The sequence below is a fragment of the Jaculus jaculus genome, chromosome 12 (genome assembly GCF_020740685.1).
Source record: "Jaculus jaculus isolate mJacJac1 chromosome 12, mJacJac1.mat.Y.cur, whole genome shotgun sequence".
Lineage (NCBI taxonomy): Eukaryota > Metazoa > Chordata > Mammalia > Rodentia > Dipodidae > Jaculus > Jaculus jaculus.
This window is the reverse complement of record NC_059113.1, coordinates 17,973,734-17,987,493: the sequence shown is the minus strand read 5'-3', so window position 1 is coordinate 17,987,493 and position 13,760 is coordinate 17,973,734. Positions and strand designations below refer to the sequence as shown.

Here is a 13,760-nt window from a genome sequence, read left to right as displayed (position 1 = left end):
AAATGTGGAGTGGCGCCCATACTGTGAGTCTGTAGAGTTGCCCATCTCAGCTCAGGAGAGCCATGGGGCTGGGGCAGGACCCTTCCACTGAGACCTGATATCTGGTTATGTGTCACACCTCTCATGACCTTGTCACCTCCTCCAGGTAGGTGCTGGGACAACTTTCCTTCAGGTCCTGGTCGGCCCAGGGCTGATGTCACAGTAGGTGTCAGAAAAGGCAGCTTGCTGACTCTTGGAGAAGACCTAGATATCTACTGCTGTTTTAATTAAAAGCTCTTTTTTTTGTTGTTGTGTTTTTGTTTTTGGTTTTTTGAGGTAGGGTCTCACTCTAACTCAGGCTGACCTGGAATTCACTGTGCAGTCTCAGGGTGGCCTTGAACTCATAGCTGTCCTTCTACTTCTGCCTCCCGAATGCTGGGATTAAAGGCATGTGCCACCACGCTCAGCATAAGCTCATTTTTTTTTGTTGTTGTTGTTTAAATTTCTGTGTTTTAAAAAATATTTGAGGAGGAGAGAGAGAGAAAAGAATTAAAAGAAGAAGAAGGAAAGAGAAATTGGCTGCTAGGGTCTCCTACTATTACAAACAAACTCCAGACCCATGAGCCTCTTTGTGCATCTGGTTTTACATGGGTACTGGGGAATTGAACCTAGGCCATCAGGCTTTGCAAGCTAGTGGTTTTAATCACTTAGCAATCTTTCCAGTCCCACAAGCTCATTGTTTAAAATTTACATTGAGAACTTTAATATAAAAACATATTGCAGAGTGGTTATATTCCCATCAGATCACAAGCTCATTTTAATTAAAAAATGATTCACATCTGGTTTATTCTTAGAGTTCTCTATGGCTAGGGAGGGTTGATGCCCAGGGTTCGTAAAGGTTTCAAGCAGCTGAGGCAAATGATGCCTAAGGGTGATTTTATTTGTGTAAGTGTGTGTGCACAAGTGTGTGTTTGTGTGAGAGTCACCTTCTGGAACATTGTCCATCTTTTTTTTTTTTTTTTCCCGAGGCAGGGTCTCACTCTGGCCCAGGCTGATCTGGAATTCACTATGTAGTCTCAGGGTGGCCTTGAACTCACAGCGATCCTCCTACCTCTACCTCCCAAGTGCTGGGATTAAAGGCATGTGCCACCACACCCAGCTTGTCCACCATTTTTTGTACACCCTTGTCCACCCGAGGCCACCCTGATCTCTTGTTGGCTTGGAGCTTACTAATTAGACTGCACTGGCTGGTCAACAAGCTCCAGGAATCCTCCTACCATTGCTTCCCCAGCACTGGGATTGCAAGGGCATGCTCACCATTTGTTGTTGCTGTTTTCGAGGCAGGGTCTCACTCTAGCTCTGGCTGACCTGGAATTCACTACGTAGTCTCAGGGTGGCCTCAAACTCTCGGTGATCCTCCTACTTCTGCCTCCCAAGTGATGGGATGGAAGGCATGCGCCACCACGCCTGGCTATGCCTAACATTTTTATGTATGTTACAGGGTTTGAACTCAGGTCCTTATGCTTGCAATGTGTAAGCATTTTACCTACAGAACTATCTCCCCAGCCAGAGGCCTAAGATTTGGACTGCCAAGAAATGAACGTGTTGAGGGACAAGGGAGGCAGCCAAATGTAGGTTCTGCTTCCTTCTTCTCCCTAGGGCTAGACAAGGGATGTCGTATTCTTTAATAGAGCTGAAAGGGCTCCTGCTTGGGCTGGGCGGGGGAGGCGCAGGGGTCAGAGGAGAGGTTGTAGGTGTTGTTGCCATTGTTATACCAGTTCATTTTCTTAGAATCTGGCCTTTATTTATTTCTATGTCCCTCTGAGATGAGGCTCTGGCTCATGCCTGTGTCATGCATGAACACCCATAAGATTTAAGACTTTGGGCTTGCTGAATGTTATGCAGCACCTGAGTGCAAAACATTGGAGTCTCTGAGTGTCTGGAACAGGGCAGGGAAGCGCCTGGCTGTAACAGGATGCAGGTGTCTGGAGAGAGGCTCGGCTTCCAGGAAGGCCACAAAGCCTTGGATTTGCAGACACATGCATTCTCTCTCATCCTCTTTTGGCTGATTTCAGGATCAAAGCCAGGAAGAGCTGGTCTTGGAAGAGAACCCTGGAGAAGACAAGGTTTGCCTGGACCTTTGTGAAGCCCCTCTGTGGGGACATCCTTGGGACAGCCTTTAGTCTAGGAATTGAGATAGGGTCAACACCTAAGGCTCTGGGACCCCTATGCTGCCTCCCTTGTTTCTTGTCCTGAGGCCATAAGGGATCTGAGATGTGACTATGAAGGGTCCCAGCCCCGTAGGTTAGCAAGTTAAATGTACATCCCACATAAGCATAGAAGCCTGAGGGGGCTCGAGGACACCCTGAATTTGAATCTCTACAACCAAGATAAACAGATGGGCATGGCTACATGTATCTGTAACACCAATCCCATAGAGTATCAGAGTTTATGAAAAAAAAAATGACAAGCTCAGTGATGAGTAAGATACTCCAGCTCAAACAAGAAATGCTGGGGGTTGGAAAGATGGCTCAGTGGCTAAAGTGGCTTGCTTGAAAAGCCCAACAGCTGGGGTTCAATTCTCCAGTACCCACGTAAAGCCAGAAGCACAAAGTGGTCATGCACCTGGAATTCATTTCCAGTGGCAAGAGGTCCTGGAATGTCCATATTCATTCTCTCTCTCTCTGTCTGTCTCTGTCTCTTTCTCTCCCTCCCTATCTCCTTGAAATTAAAAATTAATAATAGAAAGAAAAGGCAAAAGAGCAATGGAGGGAGACACCCAAATTTCAGTTCCAGCCACCACAGGTGAGTGCACCCCACTTCAGGTGAGCTCATGGGGCACCACAAGAGCACAGACATGTGCATATATCCTGTCTCATTCTCTGCACACACGCACGTGCGTGCACCCCCCCACACACACATACACACGTGCTAGCCAGCCTCACAAACTTCCTAATGAAGACATATCCAGGCTCCCTCTATCTTATCATATAGCAGAAACTGTAGGCAGTGAGTGTGCTTGGGAAAAAAAAAAATCAATTGGCCTTTAAAGGCCAGTGTTGTCATCCAGATCCGTTTAAGTAGCAGCAAGCATTGGAGATTTGAAAGGGCCTCTGTTCGCCTCATACCTGAGGCCATGTTCCAACTGGAATATTGGAGGGATGGCTAGAAAAGAGGAAGTCCTTATTTTTGTTTTAAGCCTTTGCTCCTAAGAACTAGGTAGAACATTTGGTTGAAAGGTAAACATCTTGGCACCTGGCTGTGGTGGATCCTGACCCTTTTGGGGGTTGAACCAGGTTCAACCTCTCCCTCTGCGGGTGTGAAACACCCTGAACCTGCTAACCAACTGCTAACCCAGCTGTGGTCACCAAGGCATGCTTTCTTTCTTTTGATTGACTAAAAATGTATAGTTGATTCATCCTTCATTTTTCTGGAACTGCAAGTCAGAAAGTGGAGGTGGGTGGATTCGAGGAATTGAATAAAAGGTCTTTCTTTGGGCACTCCAAGGAACATATTTTGATGATTATCTTCAGCCGAGTTCACAGTGAGTTTTCCAAACAGCCAATTGGGGCAGGAAAAGTAAAGATCAGGGAGCCCTCTCAGGAGCCAACGCTATATTTAAAGTTGCAGCACAACCGTAGTTTAAGGTTGGAGAACGCTGTAATTAAGCTTGTAGAATTGTTTTCATTAGAATTCTCTTGCCACGGCCCCTCTCCACGGCTTCCTTTGTGGGTTCGTCTGTAGTCTGGTGGGAATCTTCTGCCCTCTCAGCTCCGAAGAAGCGGGGCCTTTCCTTTGAGAACCCCTCTTCAGTCAGTGACCACCCTCAGCTTCCTCTCCCCTCTCGTACTTACTTCTAGCTCGTTTGTTCTGAAAACTCCATCTAGGGGGTTGGGGAGTTGGTTCAGTGGTTCAAGGTGCTCGCTCCACAAGCCCACCAACTAGGGTTCAGAACCCCCCAGTACCCATACAAAGCCACATGTCACAGTAGTCCATAATTCTGTAATTCCAACATGCACATGGCAATGGGAGGTGGGAGACTCCCCAAGCTTTCAGGCTAACTAGTTTAACCTTCTCAGCTGCAAGACAACAAGAAAGACCCTGTCACAAACAAGGTAGAATGAGTGGACCAACAGCTTGAGGCGTCCTGTGACCTCCACACATGCCCCGTGGCATGTGTGCATACCCCCTTCCACATCATACGTGCATATCATGCACACATACATACACAGATGATAATAATTTAAAAATCTATGATTGGTCCTCTTGGGCAGTCTTCTCTCCTAGTCCTTGCCTCCTCTCTCTGGGCTCTCCCTGTATTTCCTCTGTCTATGTTCCTGGGAGCCACAGAAGTTGAGGGTAAATTCTCCTTATATCCCAAGTCCTCCTTTCCCTAAAAACATCCCTCCCTTTCCTGCCCTTAGTTATTCTCACTGGGGCACTGTTGGCATTTTAGGTCACACATTTTTTTTTTTTAGGTCACACATTTTTTTATTACACTGCATTTATAGACCCTGCACAGACATTTTGCATTCCAGTCTTGTCCCATAAATGCCAGGAGCAATCTCGGGCACTGTAACAATCCTAAATACTGACCCCATTTCTAAACAGCTTCTCCGGGGTTGAAGCTCTACTTGAGACGGGAGCGGGAGCTTTTCACTTCACCCAGCAGCTACCCCTATCACTTCTGCACGAGACTCAGCAGAAGATGCACAATCTCTCTTCTGGTTCCTGGAGCTCAGTGGGATGGGAGAGGTGTGAGCCAGCAGTTTGCTGATTCATTTTGTCCCCTCCAGTCTGTCCTACCCCGACGCGTTATAGTTTTCACTGTTTGAAGTCCATGCTCCCTCTCCTGGGACTCTCAACCCCCTTCCATGGGTTTCCTCTTCCTGTGTGTAAGAGAGTGGCTGTGCCCTCCACCTCCACATGCCAGAGCTGCTGGGAAAATGCAACGAGAATTTTTTTTTTTTTTTTTTGAGAGAGAGAAATGGGCACGCCAGAGCCTCCAGCCACTGCAAATGAACTACAGATGCATTCGCCCCCTTGTGCATCTGGCTAATGTGGGTCCTGGAGAATCAAGCCGGGATCCTTTGGTTTTGCAGGTAAATGCCTTAACCACTAAGTCATCTCTCCAACCCTTAGAAATGTTGGATTAAGGTAACAGCCACTGGGTCCGTGCTTTTTTTTTCTATCCATCTCCGGTTACATTACCATCTATTACCGCGTCCCAACTCCCATTACCCTCAGGACCAATTTCTAACTTCCAAGAAAATCATTTTATCAGAGCATGTCCAATAGAACAAGAGTTCCAAAATATTCTTTGTGGAAAAACAGCTCTTGGTAAATATTTCAAAAAGTCTTGGAAAACAAAAAAGAGAAGCCCATTAAAATATATGTTTAGAGTTGGGCATGGTGGCGCACACCTTTAATCCCAGCCCTGGGGTGGCAGAGGTAGGAAAATTGCTGTGAGTTCGAGGTCAGCCTGAGACTACATACTGAATTCCTGGTCAGCTTGGGCTTGAGTGAAGCCCTACCTCAAAAATAAAAAAATAAAAAATAAAAAAAGCTGGGCATGGTGGCATACCCCTTTAATCCCAGCACTCAGGAGGCAGAAGTAGGAGGATTGCTCTGAGTTCAGGGCCACCCTGAGACCCTGAGACTACATAGTGAATTCCAGGTTAGCCTGAGCTAGAGTGAGACCTTACCGAAAAACAAAAAAACAAAACAAAAAAAAAAATAGGCCAGATCCCTGTTCCCTGGTCCTAAAGGTAGCAAGACTGGGGAAGATAAACTACCCCTTGCACTTCAGCCAAACCACACCTGAATTTACAGAGGAACAGGGAGAAGAGCAAGAGCGCTGCTTCCATGCTGAACCTGATAATCAGCACCAGGGTGTAGGAGACAGACCCTGAGGACACTCAACACCCACCAAAGCAGAGATCCAGAGGCTCCTCAGAGCTCATCACTGAAGTAGACTTTAAACACACCCACCACAGCTCAGGGAATTTTGTGGAAGAAGTTGGCAGAAAGATTGTAAGAGCCACAGGTTGAGACATCATGCCTTGAGGCATTCGACCCCCCCCCCCAATAACTGACCTCTGCTCCCACAACACATAAATCACAACTCCATGGGGAATACCTGCCACCCCACTGAGGAGCATCCCCAACCGAATGGGAACAGGGTTGAGGGAAAAGAGGGTACCAACACATGCCGTGTCCACATGAAACAGCTTGTTAATAATAATAAACATAAAAAAAACATGTTTCTGCTTCGCAGACTTATTTGTCCATGGAACTTGCTGCTAATCTGGGAAAACAGGTACCTATTGATCGTATGGAATTGGCATTCAGAGGTGCCTATGCTGGGAATGCTATTCTGGGTAGTGTCAACATTCAGCTGCATTCTTTCTTTGCCCTTCTCCTGCCATCCACAGGAATGGAGGCACACTTAGGGTGAAACTCCTTTGTGGAAGCTGCAGGTCTCATGGTTGCGGTGGCCACAGCTCAGCCCACACATCCTCTGGGACAGGAGGCTTGTTGTGTTCCACGAGCATGACGCCTGGCTCGGCCTTGGTCCCTGTCCCCAATGTACTTCCTGACCTCTGCTGTACTAAAACTTCACACCTGCCCTCCACCCACCTGGAATCCATCCCGAACCCCAAGTGCAGCCTCACCCAGGGTTAGCCTCAGGCCCTGGAGTCTCCAGCTCTCTCTCTCCCGGGCAGGGTGCCGGTCAGCACTCAGCTTGTTTCCTCGGAACCGTGGAAACTACCCCATCTACGCAGTGGGCACAGTTCAGAAAAGACCATCCCCTTGAGTTACAACTCCTTTCTCTTCTACTGGTTCCGTTAACATCTCTGCATCTTACTCTCATCCAGCAGAAGTAAGCAGGTTTGAGGAGACATCCTTGTGGGCTTGGAACAGCTTGGCACGCTGACCCCAGACTTTGAATGAACATCCCTTTTGCCTCCATGCTCCTTCTTGGAACCTTCCAAAGAGCTAGGCAGCCAGTGAAGGTTCATTGTAGCCATAGGTCTTCTCTATGTGCTGGCTGGAAAGGATGGAGGACATCTCAGATGTCCAGCTTGCATTTGGGACAGGTTAAAAAGTACTCCATCTGGTATAATGCTTGCTCTTGTCTGGCTAAATAAATGCAGATATGATGCTCACCAAACTTCCCTGTTAAGCATTTTAATTAATGTTTATACCCATATATTAATGCCGCTCTCACTTTTGGTTAGAGAAGCTTCACTTTTCAGATGGCGGTGACCACTGGGGATGACCCAAAAGTCACCATAGTGTTGAGAAGATGTGACGGAGGAGTGCTCAGCACAGAGACATTTCTACCGGACCTTCCAAGGCTCAGGGTCCTTTGTGGAAGAGGTGGCAGAAAGAATGTAAGAACCAAAGGAAGGGTAGGGCTGCTTACAATGCACTCTTCCAGACAGAAATTGACCTTGATATCCATGACCTCGCAGTGCCTAGCAATGCCTTCACAAACCCTCATAATAGGAGGGAGAGATGATGACATAAAAATAAAAGAGAAACTAATGGAGAGAGGGAGGAGATATGATGGAGTGTGGATTTGTGAAGAGGAGAATGAGGGAGGGGAGGGAATTATCATGGTTTATTGTCTGAAAATATGATTGTTAATAATAATAATAATAAAAAGCTGGGCATGGTGGTGCATGCCTTTAATCCCAGCCCTCGGGAGGCAGAGGTAGGAGAATCACCATGAGTTCGAGGCTGCCCTGAGACTCCATAGTGAATTCCAGGTCAGCCTGGGCTAGAGTGAGACCCCACATCAAAAAACCAAAAATATAATAATAGTAATAATATTAAAGCACTCCATCTGAACTGTGAAGAAGGGGCTTGGAATCTTGGCTTAAAGATGGTGACTGCAGGTAATGTGGGCCAGGAGCTCAGGGAAGTGTGGCCTCATCTCTCTTGCTAAATGTCCCACAAAGGAGAATGGAAAGAGTGTTTGGGAGGGTACCAGTGAGAAGCAGAAGCCCATGTCTGAGGCCACAGAACATCCAGAAGTAGAGCAGCAAAGGTAGAGAGCTAAGAGAAGAACTGATTTTGCCTCACGCTCTCTCCTTGAAACCTCTCTTATGACACTTGCCACCGTAAAACTGATTTAGGAGCACACATCTTGTGTCCTAGCCAAGGGCCAGCTCCTTGAGAGAAAGAGCGGTGTCTGAGCTTTTCTTTGTATCTTGCTCAGCTGCTAGACATCTGTAGACGTGAGAACCCTGACATATGGCATCCAATCAATAAACTTCACATACATAAAAGCAAACATCTTTACTTAATGCCTGTAATAGACTTTGAGGAGACTGCGGTGTGATTCTTGCTTAAAGAATCTGTGCTCAGTGGGGGCATTCAGTTGTATGTAACAAGCACACATCATGAGTACCAGGGCATGGGCAGACAGAAACACCCGTTGAAGCTCATGCTCTGGTACCACCCTGTGGGCTCATCCAGGCTACCTGAACGAGGGCACCAAGCTCCTTGGGAGTCCAGTAACTTTGCCCTGGAGATAAAAACCTGGTTTGTGCCAGGACTGGGCTGACCTCAGGGTTCTGGACACATACACACATATAACACAATTAAACCCAGGTGGTGTGTATCTACGAGTGTCATGGCCCATCATGCTGCCCTGGGAGCCAGTTCTAACACTCAGAGCAGCTGCCCGTCCATGGAATCGGCCCAGCATTCCACCAATGCCCATCGCAAGGCAGGGCACCTTTCCCTTTCTCACAAACAAGTTCTGGAATGTGACTCTGCTCTTCAAATGATCCCAGATGGGCAGCAGGGTGAACTTTTTATTATTTATTTATTTATTTGAGTCGGGTTTCACTTTAGCTCAGGCTGACCTGGAATTCACTATGTAGTCTCAGGGTGGCCTTGAACTCACGGCGATCCTCTTACCTCTGCCTTCCGAGTGCTGGGATTAAAGGCATGCGCCGCTGCACCTGGCTTTATTTTAGTTTTTTTAGTGCATGTGTGTGGGGATGTCTCAGTGAAGGCATTCTCTAATACCTGCACCCTTGGGGCCTCCAGGACCATTTGGTGACTTCTTTCTTTCTCTCTCTCTCTCTTTCTTTCTTTTTTTTTTTTTTGGTCATCAGCTCTTGGTTTTCTTTCTTTTCTGTTTTCTTTCCTTTCTCTCGCTCCGTCCCTTCCTCTTGTGCATATGTGTATGTATACAGTAGGTATGCACGTTCATATGGGGATGCATATGTGTGTGTGTGAGTGCATGTGTGGGGGTGGAGGCCGGCAGCTAATGGCAGGGGTCTCCCTCAAGTCACTTTCCATCTTATTTTCTGAGACAGGTTTTTTTCGCTGAGCCTGGAACCCAGCAATTTGGCTAGGTTAACTAGCCAGCTTTCCTCTCGGCAGTCCTGTCTCCACCTCGTGAGCGCTGGGGTTGACGGGAACGCGCCAGGCGTCTAGGGAGCTGAACTTAGGTCTTCGTGCTCTCATGGCAAACACTTTGTGGACTGAGCCACCAGCCACTCCTTGTTTTCTTGTCCAGGCTGTTTTCAATGCTCAGAGGCATGGGGCTGGGATGAGGGGCTTGGATGGTGGCTTGCCAGCTCATGAATGAACACAACCGTCCCCAAGCAAGCTGGGAAGCAGGCTTTGGATCGCAGTGCTATTGTTTCTTGGCCTTTTGGGGAGGATCAGGTGTAGATCATAGTGCTATGTTTTTCCAACTCTTTTTTGCCCCTCCCTTTCCTTTTAAAAATATTTATTTTTTAATGTATTATTTATTTATTTGAGAGAGAGAGAGAGAAAGAAAGGAAGAAAGGGAGGAAGGAAGGAAGGAAGAAGCACAGAGAAAGAGAGAATGGGCGTGCCAGGTTCTCCAGCCACTGCAAATGAACTCCAGATGCATGCACCCCCTTGTGCATCTGGCTTATGTGGGACCTGGAGAATTGAACTTGGGTCCTTAGGCTTCTCAGGCAAAGGTCTTAACCACTAAGCAATTTCCACAGCCCCCTTAAAAATATTTATTAGAGAGAAAGAGAGAGACACACAGAGAGAGAGAGGAAGAGGCAGATAGAGAAAAAGAGAATGGGCGCACCAGGGCCTCCAGCCACTGCAAACGAACTCCAGATGCATTTGCTACCTTGTGCATCCAGCTTTATGTGGGTCCTGGGGAATTGAACCTGAATCCTTTGGCTTTGCCAGCAAATGCCTTAACCGCTAAGCCACCTCTCCAGCCCCCTCCCCGCCCTTTGCTAGGTGTTTGCTCCAGACTCCTCTCTGAACCTGCTGGCCCATCTTGTTCCTTTGGTATTGGGAATGGTGGAGTGGGGCTCTGCCTTGCTCCCAACAAGCCTCTGAGCACGCATCACACAGACGCTCACACCGAAGGCTTCCCACCACCCTCCACTGAGTCACTTCTGCTCCCCAAGTGGTACTGAGACCCCGGCCTCCTGAACCTCAGGGACCACCCAGAAGTAGAGGGGTCCCTGAGAGGTGAGATGCCAGAACCAAGACCACAGCTATGTCTCTGACCCTCAAATCAGGTATCTTTGAAGTTTGAGTTTCAACTCTGGCATCTCTGTTGCCAACCAGGCTGCTTCTGGGGTACTTGGGAGGGCTCCCCTGTCAAGACCTTGTCACTGAAGGTGACTAGGAAACTATTTCACAGGTGGCAATCCAGTGAGAAGCTGCGAGATGGGCTTGTCACTAAGGGGCTGGTCACAGCCGTGTGCTCCTAGGGTTACATGTGAGAGGGACCGGGTGCCAGCTTACATCAAAAGACCTGGCTACCTGGGAGGCCTGGCCAGCTGCTCAGGCAGGAGGGGCCCAGCGTGGAAACAGCTTGGCTGGCAGAGTGGGCCCTGGTGCCCAGTGGAGGGTGGGCTGCACGGTTCAACAGATATGTTTTCTTATTTAAGTACTGTGCCCATCAGTGACCCCCTTCCTGAATAAGATACCACATCACCATGTTTGTTTTGAGCCAGGGGGTGCGGGGAGGGGTGACCATGATCTTTTGTCAGCAGATGTAATTGGGAGACTTGTGTGGCCTCTGGAAGAGCCTACAAAGCCAGCCCCCACCCCTTGGGGAAGAGCTTCTTTGGAAGGTCTTCCACCCATGCTCTGAGGAGCACTTTGCTTTTTCCACTTGGGTGAGAAAAGCCCTTCACACTCCACACATCCGGAAGGCCAAATATTTGCTGTCTGCCCTTTCCATCTCAGGTAGGGCCAGCTGGTTCCGGCTGCTGGGGAGGGATGCATACTGGGGAGGAACTTTCCCCTTGCCTGGCAGCTCTGCACCCTGTCCCTAGGGTGTCACCAGAGATCACTGGGGGTTACCAAATAGCTGCCCTGGGGCCTGTGCTACCTGGAAGGTGGTATGTGGTTTGGAGCAAGGAAGGAGGTTTGTCGGCAGGGTGGGGTTTCCTTCTGGCAATCACAGTGTCCCCACCAGCATGGGCTCCTCATGGGGGGTGGCGGGGGAGCTCCTCAAGACACTCCGTTGAATCTTTTCTTCTCCAAATCACAGGCTTGCAGCCTTGCCCTTCCCTCTGCATTTTCTCTTCCGCCTTTGTCTGGAATGTTGGTGGAGCTGAAACCACCACGGGGAGAATGTGCAGCATCCTAGTACCATAGGCAAGGTCGGGGGACGCCTGTAGCCCAGACACTGTGGCAAGCTGTGCCCTGAGAACTTTATGGAGCCTTTGGGAAATGACCTTCCCCCAAAACTATAGATGGGAGGGGAGCGCTCCAGGGATGTGGCAGCTGGGAGCGGGAGCCCAGTGGGCGAGGCTCCTCTCCTCCTGCCAAGGAAACTCCCAGGGGTTGATTATAACCGCTTGGCACAGTCCAGGCAGTCCAAGACCTGGTGTGGCCCTCAGGAAGCAGAGGCAGAAGGGGGCCAGAGACCAGAGGGAAGGAAAGAGAAAGGCAGGGATACTCAAGAGCACTAAGCTTTAGACCCCTTGACTCACAGGGAGTCATAAACAGGTCACTTCTCCATAGGGACTAGCTACAGAATATTTCAGACCCAGTACCAAATGAAGAGGTGGGGGAGGTCTTGTTAAAAAAAAAAGATGAAGAATTTTCTAGACAGCATCAGCAGAACTTTAAACCAAGTGTTTTTTTTTTTTTTTTTAAAGGGGGGCTGTCTTATGGGATTCTAAGTAGGCGGCACATCCACAAAACCAGTCCTACCTCTTTGGGCCTCTGGAAGCTCAGAAGTTTGTGCATGGATACCTTTATTCATAAAGCTTCTGACCCTTATCTGTCTTTTTATTTATTTATTTATTATTTTTTGACATAGTTGCCCAGCCTAACCTTGGACTCAGTACGTAGCTAAGGATGGTACTGGATTCCTGATCCTCCTGCCTTCTTTACCTCCTGGCTGCTGGTTACAGACAGGTAACCACCCCTTCCAGTCCATGCGGTGCTGGGAACTGAACTCAGGGCTGCCAGTGCATGCTTAGCTCTACACCCCCATACACCTCCCTCCACCCTCCCCTTTTATGTGACAAGGGGACAAACGACTGCTCTGACTGAAGGCTTGAGAGGTAGGAGCTTCCCCCCCCCCCCCCACTTCCCCCAGCAACCCCACAACCTTCCTGAGCAACAACACCTGAGCTTGTGATGATTTAGTGTCGCCCACCATCCCCGCAGGTCCTTTCCGTAAGTCACAGTGGCGTGAGGCTCTCACTGCTAGGGACGCGTGCATCCGCCTAGCTGCTAAGTGGGACCACTGAAAGGCCCTGGGGGGCGGATACCAAAAACCCCAGTAGAACTCTGTCGTCCGTCCATGTGACATCCATCACTCCAAACCCAGGATGAGCTGGAAGACCGAGCATACTCTCCAAGAGGCTCAGAAGAGCCTGGAGCAGTCAGTTGGGAGCAAGACTGGTTCTTATCTCTATCCCAAGGCCACCCTGGTGATCGCTAACCGGAGGGAGCTAAGTTCTGGCCCTTGGGGTTCCCCCAAGGTCAGAGGTCAGGGCTGGGTTCAAAAGGTTGGGAGGGACAGGGCCCAGCTGCGGTTCTGACTGGCATGTCAGGGTCGGGGTGTGTGTGTGTGTGTGGAAGGGGCTCGGTGGAGGAGATGCCTAGGCCTGGGTAGCGACTGGGGGGGGGGTCTCCCCCCCGGGCTGAGCCCCCTGGGATGGGCAGCTGATTGGGATCCACACTGCCAAAGGTCTTTCAATTCGCTTTGAGGGGAGATCAAGGAAGGTGAGGCCAGGACTGCAAGGGGGCGTGTGGGATGGTCCTCCTTGACTTTAGGGTTCCTCCTATCCTCCCCCTACCCCCACCCCTTCTTCCAGGACCCTGCTCAGAACAGCCCAAAGGGCAGAAGGCCCACCCAGCATTCCTGCCAAAGTTTCCCCCCCCCCCCCCCCGACCGGCACCCGAGCCCCGCCGCGTCCAGGCTGCAGTGTGGGGTGTCAGTGTCCCCCCCCCCCCCGCGGGGGAGGACAGGGGGGTCCGCTTACCTTTCATGGTCCCTTCTGCGGGGTGGGCGGGAGCTGGGGGCGTCCGGGCGCGGGACTGGCGAGCGGGGAGCCGGGCGCGCTGCCCCGGGCCACAGACCAGGGCGCCCGGGCGGCGAGTCGTGCGGGGCGCGCGGCTGCGGAGGCGGCGGGCCGAGGGGGAGGGTCCGCGGGGTCACCGCCTGGGGACGCCCCGCCGCCGCCGCCGCCGCCACGGCCACGGCCACCGCCGCCGCGCTGCCCCTGGAGCCGGGCGAAGCTGTGCGGCCGGCCCGCGCCCCGCGCCCTCGCTCCGGGCCTCGCTCGCAT

At 50.2% G+C, this 13,760-nt stretch overlaps 1 protein-coding gene across 1 annotated transcript in view; it reads right to left on the bottom strand.

Annotated features, from left to right (window-relative positions):
- Scara3 (scavenger receptor class A member 3) overlaps positions 1-13,549 on the bottom strand; it is a 40,385-nt gene extending 26,836 nt beyond the window's left edge. Inside the window, exon 1 of the mRNA XM_045131268.1 lies at positions 13,455-13,549. Within this exon, the coding sequence (XP_044987203.1) occupies positions 13,455-13,461 (7 nt within the window). The 5' untranslated portion in view covers positions 13,462-13,549. The remainder of the gene's footprint in view (positions 1-13,454) is intronic.
- Positions 13,550-13,760: the final 211 nt, after the last annotated feature.